At 38.7% G+C, this 18,032-nt stretch overlaps 1 protein-coding gene across 1 annotated transcript in view; it reads left to right on the forward strand.

The window, feature by feature from the left end:
- Lypla1 (lysophospholipase 1) overlaps positions 1 to 18,032 on the forward strand; it is a 36,434-nt gene that overhangs the window by 11,844 nt on the left and 6,558 nt on the right. Inside the window, exons 3-6 of the mRNA XM_005085928.4 lie at positions 11,910 to 11,975; positions 13,294 to 13,341; positions 14,157 to 14,227; positions 17,052 to 17,125. Of these exons, the coding sequence (XP_005085985.1) occupies positions 11,910 to 11,975; positions 13,294 to 13,341; positions 14,157 to 14,227; positions 17,052 to 17,125 (259 nt within the window). The remainder of the gene's footprint in view (positions 1 to 11,909; positions 11,976 to 13,293; positions 13,342 to 14,156; positions 14,228 to 17,051; positions 17,126 to 18,032) is intronic.

Genomic DNA, 18,032 nt, shown 5'->3' on the forward strand with positions numbered 1-18,032 from the left:
ATGTTCCATTATGCTCTTTGTTTTATAGTTTCCAAGTATATCTTAGTACAAGTTCACACACACACACATACACATACACAAACACATAATGTCTACCTCTCTAGAGGTGGTGGGACCTGAGAGGGAGGAGTTGATAAATGAGGTGGACTAAAGATTCATGTAATAGCCAACTTTATTCAGAGCCTCAGACAAATTATAATGAGGAGAGTGTATAATCCCACAAGGATATTTAGCAAAATCATGGTTTTTCCAAAGAGGCACATAGACAAATAACAATAGCCAGGTGTAACGAGTAATCTAAAGTAAACACTCCTTATCCTCTACACCTGGGAGCATCAGGAAAGCGCATCTCAAGAACATTCCATGTTATTGGAGAAACTAGGGTCACAAGCCTGTTGTCTTGGTTTTTTGGTGTCTTCTCACAAGTCCTCAGAATCTGCTCATACAACTCTGTTCTTGAACTGTGTTTTGACAATACACAACACACAAATCTACGTGAGTTTGTAGTTAGACACAAGCATCGAACCAAATTCCTAGAATAGTGTGGATCATACTTTTTAAATCTTTTTGTCTTGAACACTTGGAGGACAATGGATTAATACAGAATAAAAGTTTATAAAAGTATTTAAAATTCATGGTGGATAGTTTTATAAAGGAAATCTGGTTCAAATGACTTCTGCCTAATCCTCTAGGAAAGGTGACATGTAAAAAAGTTCAAGTATAATGTGAGTGTAAATAAGCCAGAAACTGTATAGAAGGGGATCTCATTTTTATCTGTTACATTTTCTTTCTTTGGTGGTACTAGGGATCAAACTCAGTGCCATCTACATGCTAGGCAAGTGTTCTGCCTCTGAAAAGTATCTCTTCCACCCCCCACCCTGTCTCTCTCACTTTGAAACAGAATTCATAGACTAGACTGGTCTTAAATTCACAGAGATTAACCTACCTCTACCTCCATGGTGCTGGGGTTAAAGGTGTAAACTATCATGTACCACGCCTGCCCAGCACTTGTTTTTAAATTGATACATGTTGTAGGATGAGGGTGAAAAGAAAATAAATCAGAAGATTAGCTGAGGTTGGTATGGTGCCACAAGTCTATAACCCCATACCAGAAAGGCTAGAGAGACACTAAGAATGAGGACAGCCTCTGGCTGGAAAGATTGTGACTTTTGTTTGGTTGTGTTTTTTGTTTTGATTTTTTTGTTTTCCAGACAGGGTTTCTCTGTGTAGCACTGGCTGTCCTGGAACTCACTGTGTAGATCAGGTTGGCCTTGAACTCAGAGATCCTCCTGTCTGCCTCTGCCTCCCTAGAGCTGGGATTAAAGGAATGTATAGCCAGGAAGGATTGTGACATCTTACATCCCCTTTTTTTTCCCCCAGGGATCTTTGTCTTCTATTTTGGACATGTGTTGATTTTAGTGCATATTTCTTTTTAAATTATTTTTGAGAATTTCATAGGTATACTTATTTATTTATTTACTTATTTTTGTTTTTTACAAAACAGGGTTTCTCTGTGTAGCCTTGGCTGTCCTGGAACTCACTCTGTAGAGATCTGTCTCCCTCTGCCTCCCAAGTGCTGGAATTAACGGCATGAGCCACCACCACCCAGCACATAGAGTATATTTTACCATATTCTTTGATAATCCCCTAAATCCTCCCAGATATTTTCTTCCCTAACCATCTGTTTTAGGGTTTCAGTTGCTTCTACAAAGCACCATGACCAAAAGGCAAGTTGGGGAGGAAAGGGTTTATTTGACTTACAATTCCACATCACTGTTCTTCATTGAGGGAAGTCACCATAGGAACTCAAACAGGGCAGGAACCTGGAGGCAGGAGCTGATGCAGAGGCCATGGAGGGGTGCTGTTCACTAGCTTGCTTTACATGTCTTGCTCAGCCTGCTTTCTTATAGAACCCAGAACTACCAGCCCAGGGATGACACCACCCAGAGTGGGCTGGGCCCTCCCCCATTGATCACTAATTGAGAAAATGCCTTATAGCTATATCTCATGGAGGCATTTCCTCAACTGAGACTTCTTCCTCTCTGATGACTCTAGCTTGTATCAAGTAACTTAACACACAAAACCAGCCAGTACACCATCCAACTTCATGTTCTTTTCCTTAAGAAAGTAAAAATTTAAAAATAAGGGGTCCAATTTATGTTGGCCCAACTATTCCTGAACATGGGATCTACTCTAGAGTGTGGTTCCCCGGTGTCATTTGATCAAAGAGAGCTCCCAGCAGTTACCAATTGTGAATAGGTTTTTTTGACTCCTCTGAGCTGCAATTTTGTCTGACTTGAACTGTCATAATTTGAGTTCATATATGCATCTGTCCTGTTGTGTCTTGAATATGATGTTTCCGTAAAGTCATCCACCACCTCCGTATCTTACAATCTTTCCATCTCTTCTTCTGAGCTTTAAGGGAAGGGGTGTGATAAAAGATACCTCATTCCAGGTTAAGTACTTCAGAGGATCTCATTCTGCATACGGTCAAGTTTCAGGTCTTTGTGTTAATTACCTTCTAGCGAAAGCTGGTGATTGAGCAATGCATTGATTTATGAGTATGGTGGTTCAAATGATAATGCCCCCACCCAAGTCTCCTATATTTGAATGTTTGGTTCCAGGGGTGGTATATTTAGGAAGGATTGGGTTTTGAGGTTTCAAAAGCACATGCTAGGCCCAGTCTTTCTCCTTTCTGCCATGTACATGTGGATTAGATGTAAGTTCTCAGTTACTAGTCCAGTGTCATTTTATGTGATACTCATTTACTAGACTCATGGTAGGCTTTTTACCCAAGGCCTCATTAACAGCACCAGTTATGGGTTTCATTTTATGGAATAGACCTTAAATTCAATTGTGGGGAGTGGTTGGTTACTCCCGTAACATTCATGCCAGTCTTGGTGAGCAGGCAGGTTGCTTTTATTGCTAGCTGGGTGAGATTGATGGTTACTTTTTTCCTCCTGTAGAGTATATAGAGCCTTCTATCACTATGAACATTAAACAGTGGAAGTGAAACTTCCATGATGTAGAATAGAATATTTGCTTAACTATGTAAAGATGTGTCATATTTGTATTGCAGAATAATTGTTTGACTATGTGAAGATGTTTCATTTGTTTATACTGAATTTGTTTAACTAGTTAAAGATGTGTTTTACCTTACCTGCTTAAAGTACCCGATTGGTCTAATAAAAAGCTGAACAGCCAGTAGCTAAGCAGAAGAGGGATAGGTGGGGCTGGTGGGGAGAGAGAAAAGGGTAGTCAGCCAGTTGGCGGCCAGCCAGACATGGGAGAAGCAAAACAGCAGGATGGACAGTATGTAGAGGAGGTAAACAAGGCTCAGGGTAGCACACAGATTAATAGAAATGGGTTAATTTATGTTAAAGAAAAATGAGCTGGCTAGAAACAAGCCTAAGCTATGGCTGAACATTCATAATTAACTGATCTCCATGTCATGATTTGGGGGCTGGCAGTTCAAGAAAGCTAGCTGCACTTCTAATTGGACATAAGCTTGATTTCTCCATACTTGATGACTTAAGTATGTTATGTCTTCAACAATAAAATCTTACCATCAAGTTATAGAGGATATCCAATATCATTGCCACTAGCCTATAGGGTTGGGGCGTCAGTCTATGTGATCCCTTTGGCCAACAACTCAAAAAGATATAACCCATTCATGTTATTAGAGGTTTTCTTTGATAGCAGTTCCTTTTATATATATACCTGTTTTAGGAAACTTCTATTGCAGGTCTCCATATGGCTTTTCAAAAGCTGTATTAGTTATCCCTCATCATATTCCCTCTACCCTGCATTACCATCACCCACCCAACTTAATAGTCCTGCTTTAATTTCTCCTTTACCCCTTTATAACTCTGTATTCTCTATCCCCTTTCTTGGAGGATCCCCTCCATCCCTAACTTCTGGGTATTCTAAATGGCATGTACACATATTAACCATCCTTACCAACATGCTTCTTTTTATTATTCTTGGACATTCTGAATTGGGCTAAGATAATTTTAAGTTGTCTTTTCCTGATGATTAAGGATGTAGAACAGTTCTTTAAATGTTTCTCAGCTTTTAGTATTTTATCGTTTGATAACTATTAGTTCTATACCCCTCTTAAATGAGATTATTTCCTTGATGTTCCAGTAATTTGGAGTTTTGTTGGATATAGTTCTATTATATTCTAGTTACTAATCCATCTGTCAGATGTATGATTGGTAAAGATTTTTTCCTATTCCGTGGGCTGTTAAGGAAAAGTAACAGTACATGGAATACGGTTATTGTTGGTTATTTATTGTGAGAAAATACTTATACAAGAAACTGAAAACCCAAGTTAGTCTCTGCAGCCTTTCAAGACCCATCCAGAACCCGAAAAATAGTAAGTGCCTCTATCCTCAGCCTTTTATTCCACACGCCCAATCACACCTATTGCCATGCCCAAAATGGGCGTGGTCAGTGGCACAGGTACCTAGGTCTCTCCCTACAATTCCTTTTTTAGTCTTAAGAAAAAATTTAGACTTGAAACAAAGCTAAATTGTGTTACTATACAAAGTATCTTAAGCATGTATAAAGCATATATATATAGAAAATGATAAGGATATTTGTGCATCAAACATCGTGAATAGAAAGAAGACCTTACACAGTATGACAAACTGCCATATACAAGTCATAAATCACCAGAAGATATAATAATCTACCTATATCCCATCCTAAGCCTATCCCATTTAAACCCTAAACTTATCTGAAAGAGATGCCCAAGTCTGAACACCTCCTTCCAATCCCAGCCCTAAACAATTGAAACCTAACCTCAAACAGGTATAAATTATCCTTTAATGTCAACAGTAGGGAAAGGGGGTGTAGTATTCTTAGAATTATTTCGTGCTGAAATGGGACAACGATAACATCATGGGATCCTGTAGGAGGAAAATGTTAGAGTAGTGAAAGTCCTGAGTGGACTAGCTACAACATTTGTACCCAGTCTCTGTTTAGTGGGAGATGCTTGAGTGAAGTTTGTGATTGAAGTTCTTATCTTGATTGAAGTTCTTGTCTGAGACTCTGGCCAAAGTGTAATAAGAAGATGCACCATGTAAGCTACTTAGTCTGGAGTTGTCTAGAGTGATGTAGTCCTAAACTAGCTTTAGGGTGGTAATTGTCAGTTCAAATGTATCAGATTGGATCAAGTGGAATCAATGAAGTGGGAGCCCCATTTTCCTTCCAGAGACTTTGAAGATAGCTATTAGGAAATTCTTTGTTCGCTGTGGAGGACGTAATGTCAACAAGGAAATTTCAACTTTTATAGGTATGCATACCGGGAAAGGTAACAATAAGGAAGATAGTAAGTATTAGGGATATTAGACTTTCAGACAATGAACCAAGCGTGTGTGTGTGTGTATGATGAGTTCTCCTGATGGTTTCTTGTAATTGTATAAACAATGAAGTTAATTCTGTATCATCAGGAATAAATTCAATGGTCTCAATGTGTAAAAGGACTCACTCTGCATATTGAGAGTCAGTAACTATGTTGAGAGGCTCTATAAAATCCATAAGTACCATGAGAATGGCGTACAACTCTACCTTTTGTACAGAGCTATAAGGGCTTTGAATTACTTATATTTCCTAATTTATATCCTGCTTTACCTGATTTGTTTGCATTGGTGTAGAATGTAGGAACTCCAGAGATTGGTGTTTTTCTTACAATACGTGGAAGGATCCAAATTGTTTCCTTTATGAATTTGATTCTCAGTTTTGGGATAATTGTTGCTAATCGTTCCCCCAAAATTACTGCAAGCCATTTGCCAATATTCATTATCCTTCCATAAGGAGGAAATTTCCTCATTAGTTAAAGGTATTATAATTTCTGTTGGATCCTTTCCAGTTAGTTGATGAATCCTTAATTTGCCTTTTAAAACCACATCAGAGATCTTTTTTTTTTGTTTTTTGTTTTTGTTTTTTTTTTTCACATCAGAGATCTTTTATATATGTCTTTAGTTTTTTATTCTTTTTATGTGTCTTCCCTCTGCATCAAAATCTCTGAGTGGTATTCTCTAAATGGTAAAATAACGAGAATACAGTCTAGTTCTGGATCCACATGGTTAATCTCTTTTCTGCCCATTCTAATTCTTCATCAGCTTCAGCTGAAAATATTCGTGGACTATTCAGTCCTTGTACCCCCATGGGGCCATTTTTAAATGCCCTTCTACTCCAATAATTGTCTGTAGTTGAGAAATCTCCCCTAGTAGTTTTTGAGGTTCATTAAGTGTTTGGTAATCTCTCCTGATCTGTACTTTTTGTGGTCTTAATTTTTTGTAGATATATTTTATAATCTAAATAATTGATAGACTCTCCTCTTTGTATTTTTCAGGGGCAATCTGTAATCCCCAGCGAGGAAAAATTTCCTTTACTGTCTCAAACATCTTTTCCAACTTTCCTTCCTTCTAATCAGCCAACAATATATCATCTATATAATGGAAATTATGAATTGTGGAAATTGTTTGTGAATTATTTCCAAAGGTTTTTGCACAAAATATTGGCACAGGGTGAAGCTATTTAATATTCCCTGTTGCAAGACCTTCCATTGATATTCCCTAACTGGCTAAGAATTGTTAAAGGTAGGCACCATGAAGGCAAATTTTTCGCTGTCTTTTTCTTGTGAAAGTATAGTATATTACTTTATTGATAGCTCTCAGGTCTGTAACTATTCTCCATTCATCAGATTTCTTTTTGATAACAAATACAGGGGAATTCCAAGGACTAGTTGATTCTTCAATATGTCAAGCTGTTCCTGAACTAGCTTGTCTAAAGCCTCTAGCTTCTCAGAGGTAATAGGTCATTGCCCTACCCAGACAGGTTCATCTCTTAGCCACTTTAAGGGTAGGGCTTTTGGTTCCCCTGTAGGTTTGGTACTTGTATTCTGTTTATGCATAGCCTGAATGGTTGGTATCTGTTTTCTGTAGTGCCTTACAGTATTTTTTTCTACCACCAAAAGCTTGTTCATGATTCATATCTTATACTGGAGGAATGTTAATCTGAGTATTCCAGTGTTGTAATGGATCATGACCCCAAAGATTTATTGTGATGTCTGTGACATATGGCCTCAGTCTTCCTCTTTGTCCATTCGGCCCTATATACTTAACCAATCTTGTGCTTTGTTTTACTTGAGATGGTTCCAATCCCTCAGAATTGAATGTTTACCTCTTGTAGGGGCCACCTTGGAAGCTAAGAATTTTGAGTTATGATAGTTACATCAGTTCCAGTGTCCAAAATGCTAACAATTCATCCTAACTTTTAATTTAGGTCTCTGATCCTGTATAGAAGTTTGCCAAGGGCTGGAAAGATGGCTCAGAGGTTAAGAGCACTGACTGTTCTTCCATAGGTCCTGAGTTCAGTTCCCAGCAACCACATAGTGACTCACAACCATCTGTAATGAGACCTGATGCCCTCTTCTGTCCTGGGCAGAACACTATATACATAATAAATAAATAATTAAAAAAAAAAAGAAATTTGCCAAAATACGTTTTTTGTTTCCTTCAATTACGTTGATTCATCCTCAGGAGCTAATCTATCATCCAGTGTGGTATTATTCTTTACAATAGGCAGTGAATCGCCTAATCGTCCTGGGAGGGATTGTCCTCCACAGTGATTGGGAATAACTGGACCTCTTGACGTGGGGCCTTTGAGAGCCCCTCCAAGGAGTTTCCTGATAGTAAAGGGTTACCTTGTTTGTCTCTGGTCGATCTGCATTCATTGTTCCAGTGTTGACCTTTGCCATATCTTCTATATAATCCAGAAGGCTGAGGCCTTGTGTTTGAGTCATCCCTAAGAGGAGCATTATTTCTAGGAATACTTTACCTGCAATTTCTTCTTAGATTCTACCACAGTTAAAACATCTAGTGTTTCCATGTCTTTTTAAGCCTTTGGAGACTGCTTCTGCTACCCAACCTTCTGTGTCAAAATTTTATACTCAATGCTGACTGTATACAAAACCCATTCATCCAATGGTGTTGATGTGATATTTAGGGGCAAAAGTACCTGTTTGCATTGTGGATTCACATTCACATAAGCTAGAGAGTCTATGAGTATTCGCCTAGAATCTGAATCAGTTACCTGTGATTCTACTACTTGGACAATCTTTGTAACAATTCAGTGACCGTTCTCTTGGTCCCTGTACCACTTTAGTATAGGATTCTATTCTGTCTCCTGATTCATGAAACTTATCCCAACCATTCAAGGCTGCTGTACGGCATAAAGACAAGATGGGTTCATCTTATGCAGCTTGAGTCTGTGTGTCAGCATAAAGATGCTCACCAAGAATCTTATCTTGGGGAGCTTCATAATCTTTCTTTAATCCTTGAAGCTCAAGGGCTTTTGCTTCTTCCCTCCATAAAGCCCTCCATTGTATTTGAGAAGAATTCGCAAACACCATTGATATTATTTCGTCCCAGTCCTTAGGGGTCACCGTATTTGTGCTTGCCCATGAGTTCAGTAACTCTCTGACATGGTGAATGCACACCATAAGAGGTAACAGTCTCCTTAATTCCTTTGAAATCTTTTAGTTGCACTGGCTCCCACTGATATGCAACAAAGTCATTTGGGTGATTTTTGTTGCTGGTTTTTCAGTCATAGACTGGGAAAACCTGAGGAAGCTCTTCCTGGCATCTGAAACCTCTTTCATGACCTGTTGTTTGTATCTCTGATTCTGATGTATCAGATTGAAGTGTGTGAACTTCTTGGCTCAAATAAATTTCTAAGAACTTCACAGAATTGGTCAGTTTTTTTTTGGATTCATAATTTATACACAATTCCAAACATTTACTATTCTCATCCTTAGATATTATCTGAATGGCATGTAAGTTGCCTTCCAGAAACAGTGTTCTATCAGCTAGCTGGTCAGTATCCCCAAACATGAAACATTTTTTTTTTTCCTGTAAGTTTTCCAATCTGAAGTTCCAGTCTTCGAGTTTTATTAATTGAGTCATCAGACATGGCACAAGTTGTTTCTGTTAGCCTGGTAATGACATCTTGCATTGTTACTATTTTGGTCATTAATGTAGGAGTCATGGAACAGATCCTGTCTTCTAATTGGCCACTTTTACCTTCTACATCGCCCACTCTGTTGGTCATTTCCCCATTGTCCTCAATATTCTGAATTTTTCTCTCTAATTTACCAATAGTTTGTACACACTTCCTTGTCCTTTGCTTTACTATGAAACCCTCTCTTCCAGGATATTATATGGATTATGAAGCTAGTTGTTAGCATTAGATATAGACATATTTTTGGGCAGGTCATATTCCTCTCCCAGAATGTCATCCATATAAGAAGCAAAATGATCCCTAGCATTCTGCATCATAAGGTTAACTGCCATTGGTATATAGTAGTTAATCTTAATTATTATTACCGGCTGAAAATACATAAATACAATGCTGACCTTCAGCAATTTTGTAGTCTCAGGCTGAGGTGTGGATTTTTACTTGCAGTAATTATGTTTGGCCAGCAGGTGATGCAGGTGTACCGCCAAACACAGTTCTGTTGCGAAAGATCTGTTCCAAATAGTACAGGAAAAATTTTGAATAGCTTTTACAAAAGTTTAGCGAGCAGGATTTTGTTAAAAGGAAGGAAAAATATCCCCACGTAATTGCGGGAACCTGCAGGGAGGAAGGGGAGCCGAGTTCCGCAGGCTACCAGTAAAGGGACCAGGCTAGTGCCTGGTGGGAGTCTGCTTCTGAGACAGTAGAGGCCTTCTGGGTTCCTGGAGCAGTGGTCGCAGGTTGTAGTTCGGCTGCATAGTGGACTGTGTATTGGGTGCAGCACGCTTGTCACCAGACCCTCAATGCTGGCAGAGGGAGCTGATGCTGCAGGGAGCTGTTGATTTGCAGAGATAGGCAGCACCGGTTCTGGCTGGGCTATGAAGCCCTGGCCATGGTGAGCGTTGGTGGCCTCAAGTATGGAAATGCAGCTGAGCGAAAATCGCAGGGCAGGGCCGAAGTGGCTTTGGCGACTTTGGGGCGGCCCCAGAAGCGGTGGTGACTTCACAGCGGCTTCTGGGGGCTGGCTGAGGTGGCGGCTTTTGGGATGCTCATCCTGCAAGCACTCCAGAAACCAGCTGTTAAGGAAAAGTAATAGTACACAGAATAATGGTATTGTTCGTTATTTATTGTGAGAAAATACATGAGAAATCAGGTTAGTGTCTGCAGCCTTTGGTGACCCGACTGGAACCATGAAAAAGAGGGCAAGTGCCTCTATCCGCAGCCTTTTATTTCACAGGCCCACGCACACCCGTAGCCATGCCCAAAATGGGTGTGGTCAGTGGCACAGGTACCTAGGTCTCTCCCTACAGCGGACCACTTCTTTGTTTAAATGATGTTGTCATTGGCTGTATGGAATCTTTTTAGTTTCCTGAGGTTCTATTTATTGTTAGTCTTAATGCCCGTGCTATCAGTGTCCTATCCAGAAAGTCCTTTACTGTGCAATGAGTTTGACTGTATTCACACTTTCTTTTCTATCAGTACAAGGTAATCTTATGTTAACATCCTTGATCCACTTGGAGTTGCATTTTGTGTAGAATGAGAGATGAGGCCAAGTTTCATTCTGCTCTATGCAGTTGTCCAGTTTGATTGGCACCATTTGTTGGAGATACTGTCTTTTCTCCAGTGTGTATTTTTTGTCTTCTTCATCAAGAATTAGGATTGTATGATTTTATCTGAGTCTTCCATTCTCTACTAGTTATCAGTGTGTTTGTTTCTATGCCAGGGCCATGCTGTGGTTATTATTATAACTCTGTGGTATAACTTGAGGTTAGATATGGAGATCTTTCCAGCAGTGTTTTATTGCTCAGATTGTTTTTGCTCGATCATTTGTGTTTCCTTACCAGTTTTGAAATGATTATTTTCAGTTTGTGTGAAGAATTGTGTTGGGAATTACATTTAATTTGTAGACTGCTTTTGGAAGGATGGCCATTTGACAATGTTAATCCTACCAATTTATGAGTATGGAAGGTTATTCCATCTTCTGGTATCTTCAATTTTTTCCTTTAGTGTTTTAAAGATTTTTTTTTTTTTTTTGGTTTTTTGAGACAGGGTTTCTCTAGCTTTGGCGGCTGTCCTGGAATTAGCTTTTGTAGACCAGGCTGGTCTTGAACTCACAGAGATCTGCCTGCCTCTGCCTCCCGAGTGCTGGGATTAAAGGCTTGTGCCACCAACGCCCAGCCCAGCTTTGTTTTAAAGATTTTATTATACAGGTCTTTCATTTGTTTGGTTATAAGGCATATATATTTATGTCTTAGAATAACTATATTTTGAATATACAGTTTTTAGAATATATATTTAGAGTATATATATGTACATATATATAATTTGAGGCAGTTGTGAAAAGTACTGTTTCCCTGATTTCTTTCTCAATATGTTTATCATTTGTATATAGGAAGTCTATGGATTTTAATGTCAATTTTGTATATAGCTACTTTACTGGGTCTTTTATGTATCAAATCGTATCATCTTTTTGTTTTTTTGTTTTGCTTTGTTTTGTTTTGTTTTGTTTTCGAGACAGGGTTTCTCTGTGTAGCTTTGGAGCCAATCTTGGCACTCGCTCTGTAGACCAGGCTTGCCTCAAACTCACAGAGATCCAACTGCCTCTACCTCCCAAGTGCTGGTATTAAAGCCGTGCGCCACCAACGCCCAGCCAAATTGTTTCGTCTTAACAGTAGCATCTGTTGACAGTCAGAAGGCATGGGAACATCTTTCTTTGTGTAGATAAATAGTAGAGAATGGCCATTGCTCGCAGGTCATCATTGGTGCTCAACAGCACAATCCCTTACTCTTACAGTACTTTAAGAGCTATTTTTAAGTACTGCTCTGTATCAGTTTATTAGAATTTAAAAGTTACTAATAGCATCATTTTAATAATTTCCTACCAGGCATGGATGGGCAGAAGCCTTTGCAGGAATCAGAAGTTCCCACATCAAATACATCTGTCCACATGCGTGAGTATTTCTAATATTTTAGGTTTTTTTCTTCAGACTCTAGATCAAATTATAATAGCTTTGTTTTTCCAGAAAAATACATGAATGTAGTTGTTTCTCTCTTAGGTTAAAAAAGACTAGTAACACTCCTTAAAGCTAAAATTTTTTTTGGTAAGATTGAAAAAAAAATCCTTTGTTGAAATTTAAGATATTCTTCTAGAGGTCAGATAAACTTAAAGCCACAAAAATTCTTTTAGATATGTAAGTACTTGCAGAGTTGCAAAGATACCATGTGTTGTCTATAAATGAGTTACGAGCTAGATTTGTGAAAAATTTTGTCATTCAAGAAATTTTGGTTTTATTAATTAGAATCAATGTGATATACTGTCATAGGCAGAGTCTTAGCACCTGGTTCTAAAAATGTTTGCTAGTGTCAAGGAGCTAGCAAGTTTTGAGCAAGCTCTGAAATCACTAATTTGGCTAATTTGAGGTGAAAGGTTGCTAAGAACAGCCTGGGGGAAGCTAAAAACATTGGATCCATGCTAGTAGGTTAGTGCTTACACTTCAGAAATGACAACAGGACAGTTGAGATGACTATGGAAAAGGGAATAAAGTCTGGGATTTCCTTGTCTGGAGACAGAGCCTCTGACTTACCTCTGTAGGCTGCAGCTGGATGCTTTAGTTAGTGTGGACGACCCAACCAAGAGACAGGATTCATGACTATTTGAATTTCCACTATATTTGCCCCTAAATTTGCCCTAAGGCTGTTTCCTAATCTGGGGAAATTTATGTTTTTTTTATAAAATGTTGAATTGATTTGTTGTATGAAACCGGAGGAGGTTGGCATTGGTAAGAGTATATTCATGTTCTTTCCTCTTGTATCTGGCTTTTTTGATTGCTCAGCCTATTTATCATTCCAGATTTGAGTTAGACACAATGAACACTAGGGTAGAACTTACATTTATTTATAGGTCTCTTAATGAAGCAGGTATGTAACTAGGAAATAAGCAAAATGTAATCCAGGCATATGGGGATTGGTGTACAGTAGCTAGCAATAAATTGCTCTTACCAGAGTCTCCTTGTATATATATTTCCAGTTGTCTCAGTTCTTAGAAGTTAGTTATTAAGAAAAGCCGTTGAGACAAAATGTACTTGCTATGAGCTAAATTTAGTCCTCAGCCACTAATCCTCTGCTACAGCTGTTTTGTCTTCAGAAAAGAGTTGTGGGACAAAAGGAACAGCTGTGCAGACAAAGGTGTGACATGTACTACATATTAAAGCCATAATGTGATACTTGACTCTGTTAACCTGATGTGCTGTTTCTTTCTTTCCCACATAGGCCTGTTATGCCTGTTACATTAAATATGAATATGGCTATGCCTTCTTGGTAAGTAAAAGTTTACTTTCTCATTAAGAACCTTTTAGTCAACTGGGCAGTGCTGGCACACACCTTTAGTCCCAGCATTCAGGAGGGAGAGGCTGGTGGATCTTTATCAGTTCCGGGCCAGTCTGGTCTACATAGTGAGGTCCAGGACAGCCAAGGCTACATAGAAAAACTCTATCTCAGAAAACAAACAACAACAAAAATTTTAATCTTTTCAGAAGAGCTCTTGTGTACATGTGTGTTTTTTGTTTTCTTTAGATATTTTTAAACTGCAAGAGAACTATTAAGCTTAACTTTTATTCTAGTATTCATGCTTTATTAAGTTAACTGTGGCTGGCGTTGGTGGCACACGCCTTTAATCCCAGCACTTGGGAGGCAGGGGCAGGTGGATCTCTGTGAGTTCAAGGCCAGCCTGGTCTATAAGAGCTAGTGCCAGGACAGCCTCCAAAACAATGCATAGAAACCCTTTCTCGGAAAAAAAAAAAAAGGTAACTGTGTTAACTAAGAAGCTGTACAAAAGATAGAAAAACAAGAGTGAGTAATAAAGAGAAGTCTGTCCCGCTGCTTGGTGTTTGTTGGGTACATTAGCCAAACATCTGAACATGAGACAGGCATACTTGATTATACCACAGCCTCTTTGTTCTGCCAACTGCTTGCCTTCCTGGCTGGCTGGTTTGATGTCCTCTCAAGATTTCTGTCATACCCTTCACAGTCAGAATAGTTAGTATTCCAATTTCTCTACAGATTAACTTGAAGTTATCTGCTAAGTATGAACTTTTAGACTCTAATAGTTCTTTTCTCATGGCCTTATTTTCCAGGTTTGATATTATTGGACTTTCACCAGATTCTCAGGAGGATGAATCTGGAATTAAACAGGCAGCAGAAAATGGTGAGTACCAAAAGTGGAGGCAAACACATTCATGAATGTTTTTAGTAGATTCACTAGTTAAATTTGATTAAATGTGACATAGATTTGTGTTTTCAGGACCTAATCCATTACTTCATCCCTTTCTCTTCCTTCTTTCCTTCCCCTTCCTTTTTTCCTCTTCCTCTCCTGTTGCTGGAGTTTCTTTCCTGCCTTGTCTCACAGCTGTTAGCCCCAAATAAACACACAAAGACTTATCTTAATTATTAAACTGTTGCCCAATGGCTAGGGCTTCCTATTGTGTAGCTCTGTCTTAATTATTAACCCATTTCTATTAATCTGTTTATTTCCACATGGTCTTGGCTTACCAGAGAATGCCCAGACCTGTTACTCCTTTGGCGGCTCCATGGCATCTTTTTGAAGTGCCCCTCTGCCTCTCTCCTCAGCATTCTCCTTGTCTCCTAGCCCTGCCTATCTTCCTGCCTCTATTGGCAAAAAGTGTTTATTCATCAACCAATAAGAGAAACATATACAGAAGGACATCCTCTATCACCTTTGCCATGCTGGAGACTAACCTAGAATCTCACAAAAAATAGACAAGCATACAGTGTTCATTTTGATTACTCTGCTTATCTATAGTCAGTGACAGCCTTGTCACCACACTTACATACACTCTCTTATCTATAGTCAGTGGCAGCCACGTAGATGGGAAGGAGCAGCATTTATATATGTAAACCTGAGTTCTGCTGGGTAGACATTTTGTTTTGATTGACATAACCAAGGCTGAGCATTGTGGTGCCTATCTATAATCCCAGCTCTTGGGAGGCTGAGGCAAGAGGATGGCTGTGAGACATAGCCATCCTGGATTGCACAGCAAACCCTGTCTCAAAACAAAAATAGACACTGAAGAAAAAGTGCTTTGCTTAATAGTTGTATATTAAAGAGACCTGAAGTAATGATAATGACATGAAGATAACTAACAGTAAAAGTGATATGAATGGTTAATATTAGTGAAGTAATGATAGATACCACTGATTTATCACTTAACTCCTTGCTAGCTAGCCATTTCTTATAAATTGGCTCATTTAACACTCCTGTGAATTTAGTACTCCATTCTCCATTATAAGTACTGTTTTGTGAGTGAAAACAAAAACAAGAAACTTTTCTTTTATGTGCATGTTGGAGTTAGAACATCTTTGGGTTTTTCATATAATGCAGTGACTGGCAATGACTTTAGAATAGTCTTATGTGGTGACTTCTGTTTATGGGCCACATTAGAAGAAACCAGCCCAGGACTGCAGAGTCATGGAGCTATGTATATGAGCTGCTCTTTATACTTTTATGTTTGTTTGAAGTTTTCCAAAATAGATGAAGGATTTTCTTATTCTTTTAAAAAACATCTTGAAGGCTTTGAGATATAGAAAATATATCCAAAACACATGAACTCTCTTGGAATGTGAAACTTTGCCCAGGGCTTTTTAGATTGTCAGTATGTATATAAATGCCAGAATCCTAGAGCTAAGGTTTTTGTCTTAATATCAAATGGGAAATTTATTTATTTATTTGGGCAAAACTGCATTAAAATCTGTGGAAGATGGAAGAGTTATCCTGGTTAGTAAGCCCCTGAGTAAAAGATTCTCTCTTAACAGTAGTTACTTCTTTCCTCTCAAATGAATATTGAAGAGAATGAAGGTCAGAGTTGGCTAGGAAGAAAAGGATAGCGAGGATATCTACTAAATAAACTCTGGGAAGGGCATCATGCCTATGCTCTTAGAATGTGACTGAATTTAGAATCTACTGCTCTACAAGTGACTGCTTTCACTGTGGTTTGTTAAAACATTTTGTTTTATACCGTGTAGATTATACCATCAGTTGGTGAAATCTAGAAAGTAACGCTAAATTGTCTCAGGCTCCTGGGCTGGATGGAGTTGACATTCTTCAAGCCCACAGCTGCCACACCCTTCCTGACAGCTGGGCTGTCTGCCCCTCTGCTCATTTGTCTCAGTAGTTCTTTCATTTCCTGCTGTCAAACCCACGGTCACATGCTGTTCACACTAGTGAGACTGCCTTTTCTTTTTCATATAAACTTTAAGAACTAATTTTAAGCAACTAATTTTTGTTTGTTTGTTTTGAGACAGGGCTGTCCTAGAACTCACTCTGTAGACCAGACTGGCCTTGAACTCACAGAGATTTGCCCGCCTCTGCCTCCCTAGTGCTGGGATTAAAGGCTTGAGCCACTTTGCCCAGCTTAAACTTTCAATAAACTAAAACTAATATTAAATTTGGACGTGGCTGTCTATAACTGCAGTTCTAGGGATTCTAACACCCCCTTCTGGACTCTGGACCAGGCACACACAGGTACACACACAATATCAAGTGACTCCCTCATCATTTACTGTTTCTGTTTAAACAGAAATTCTAATCATTTGAATTATAAGAAAAAGTAATGCAACAGTTTTTAAAAATATGACTAATGGCGTTTGACACTGTAAGTCACAAATTACATAATCTTTAAACATATTCCATTTTAAAATGACAAGTTTTACCTAATTTCTGTTTGGTTTATTGGACAGAAATGTAAAAAGTATACTTGAACTAACCATAAATAAAAGGAAATACAGCTGTCTGTGGAGAGAAGCTGTGTGACAAAGTTAGAGGAGTGTTAAGCTCAGCAGCCCCCAGGGAGCCTGAGGAGTCACATACATGCCACTTTGTGTTTTTAAATAGAATGCTTTGAGTTTTTATTCATTTCTGTCTTTAATATTCTCTGCTTCTGATATTTTCCTCATATTTTTAGTTATCAGTGGCTTAACTCTGGAAGTATTTATGATGCTTTTCTTGTTTCTAGTAAAAGCTTTGATAGATCAAGAAGTGAAGAATGGCATTCCCTCTAACAGAATTATTTTGGGAGGATTTTCTCAGGTAAGCATGATTGGCTTGTCCCTATCATCAGCATATTGATCTTTAAGTCTACCTTCAGTTCTTTTTTTTTTTTTTTTTGCTAGAGTTCCTTGTTTGGAACTGTTACAGAATCTTAGATGAAATAGCTGCTGAGTTAAAGTTGAATTGGATGGACAATTTCTGCCTCCTAGAGTTCATTTATTTATTTTCTAATTTCTCATTACAGTCATGTTTTTCTTTTAGATTGCCTTCAGATAGCCTGGTGTGGTGGGACACACCTTTTAATCCCAGCACTCAGGAGGCAGAGGCAGGTACATCTCTGTGAGTTTGAGGCCAGCCTGGTCTACAGAGTGAGTTTCAGGACAGTCCCAAGGCTGTTACAGAGAGAAAGAGAAACTGTCTTGGAAAGACATACACACAGACACATGAAAGATTGCTTTCAAAGTTGATTCATTAAAAACTGATTGGAACCTCAAATGTACTTTGTTTTTCTTGTTTTGTTTTTTGAGACAGGGTCTTTCTATATAGTCCTGTCTGTCCTAGAAGTCGAGCTGTAGACCCGGCTGGCCTCAGACTTACAGAGATCCACTTGGCTCCTGGAATAAAAGGCATACACCATCATCGCCCAGCTAGAATATACTTTCTTAATGTAACCACAATACACTAATTAGGCTTCTTTGAGTGAAACAGGATTATAAGAGAACAGGTGTTAAGTGCCTAGGTTTTTAAGATATAAGTACAGTATTACTTGGGTTTCTTTCTTCAGCTTTGGTCTAACGTCTCCATGTCTAGCGTCTTTAACACCCTTCTTAGTTGTTTTATGGTATTTGTGATTGGCCTAGGTCCTACACAAGCTGAAGAAGAAGCTCTTTATCACTAAGTTATATCCCCACCCTGAACTTAGATTTTTACTTGCCAGTTTCCAAGT

The sequence above is a fragment of the Mesocricetus auratus genome, unplaced genomic scaffold (genome assembly GCF_017639785.1).
Source record: "Mesocricetus auratus isolate SY011 unplaced genomic scaffold, BCM_Maur_2.0 Super-Scaffold_6730, whole genome shotgun sequence".
NCBI lineage: Eukaryota > Metazoa > Chordata > Mammalia > Rodentia > Cricetidae > Mesocricetus > Mesocricetus auratus.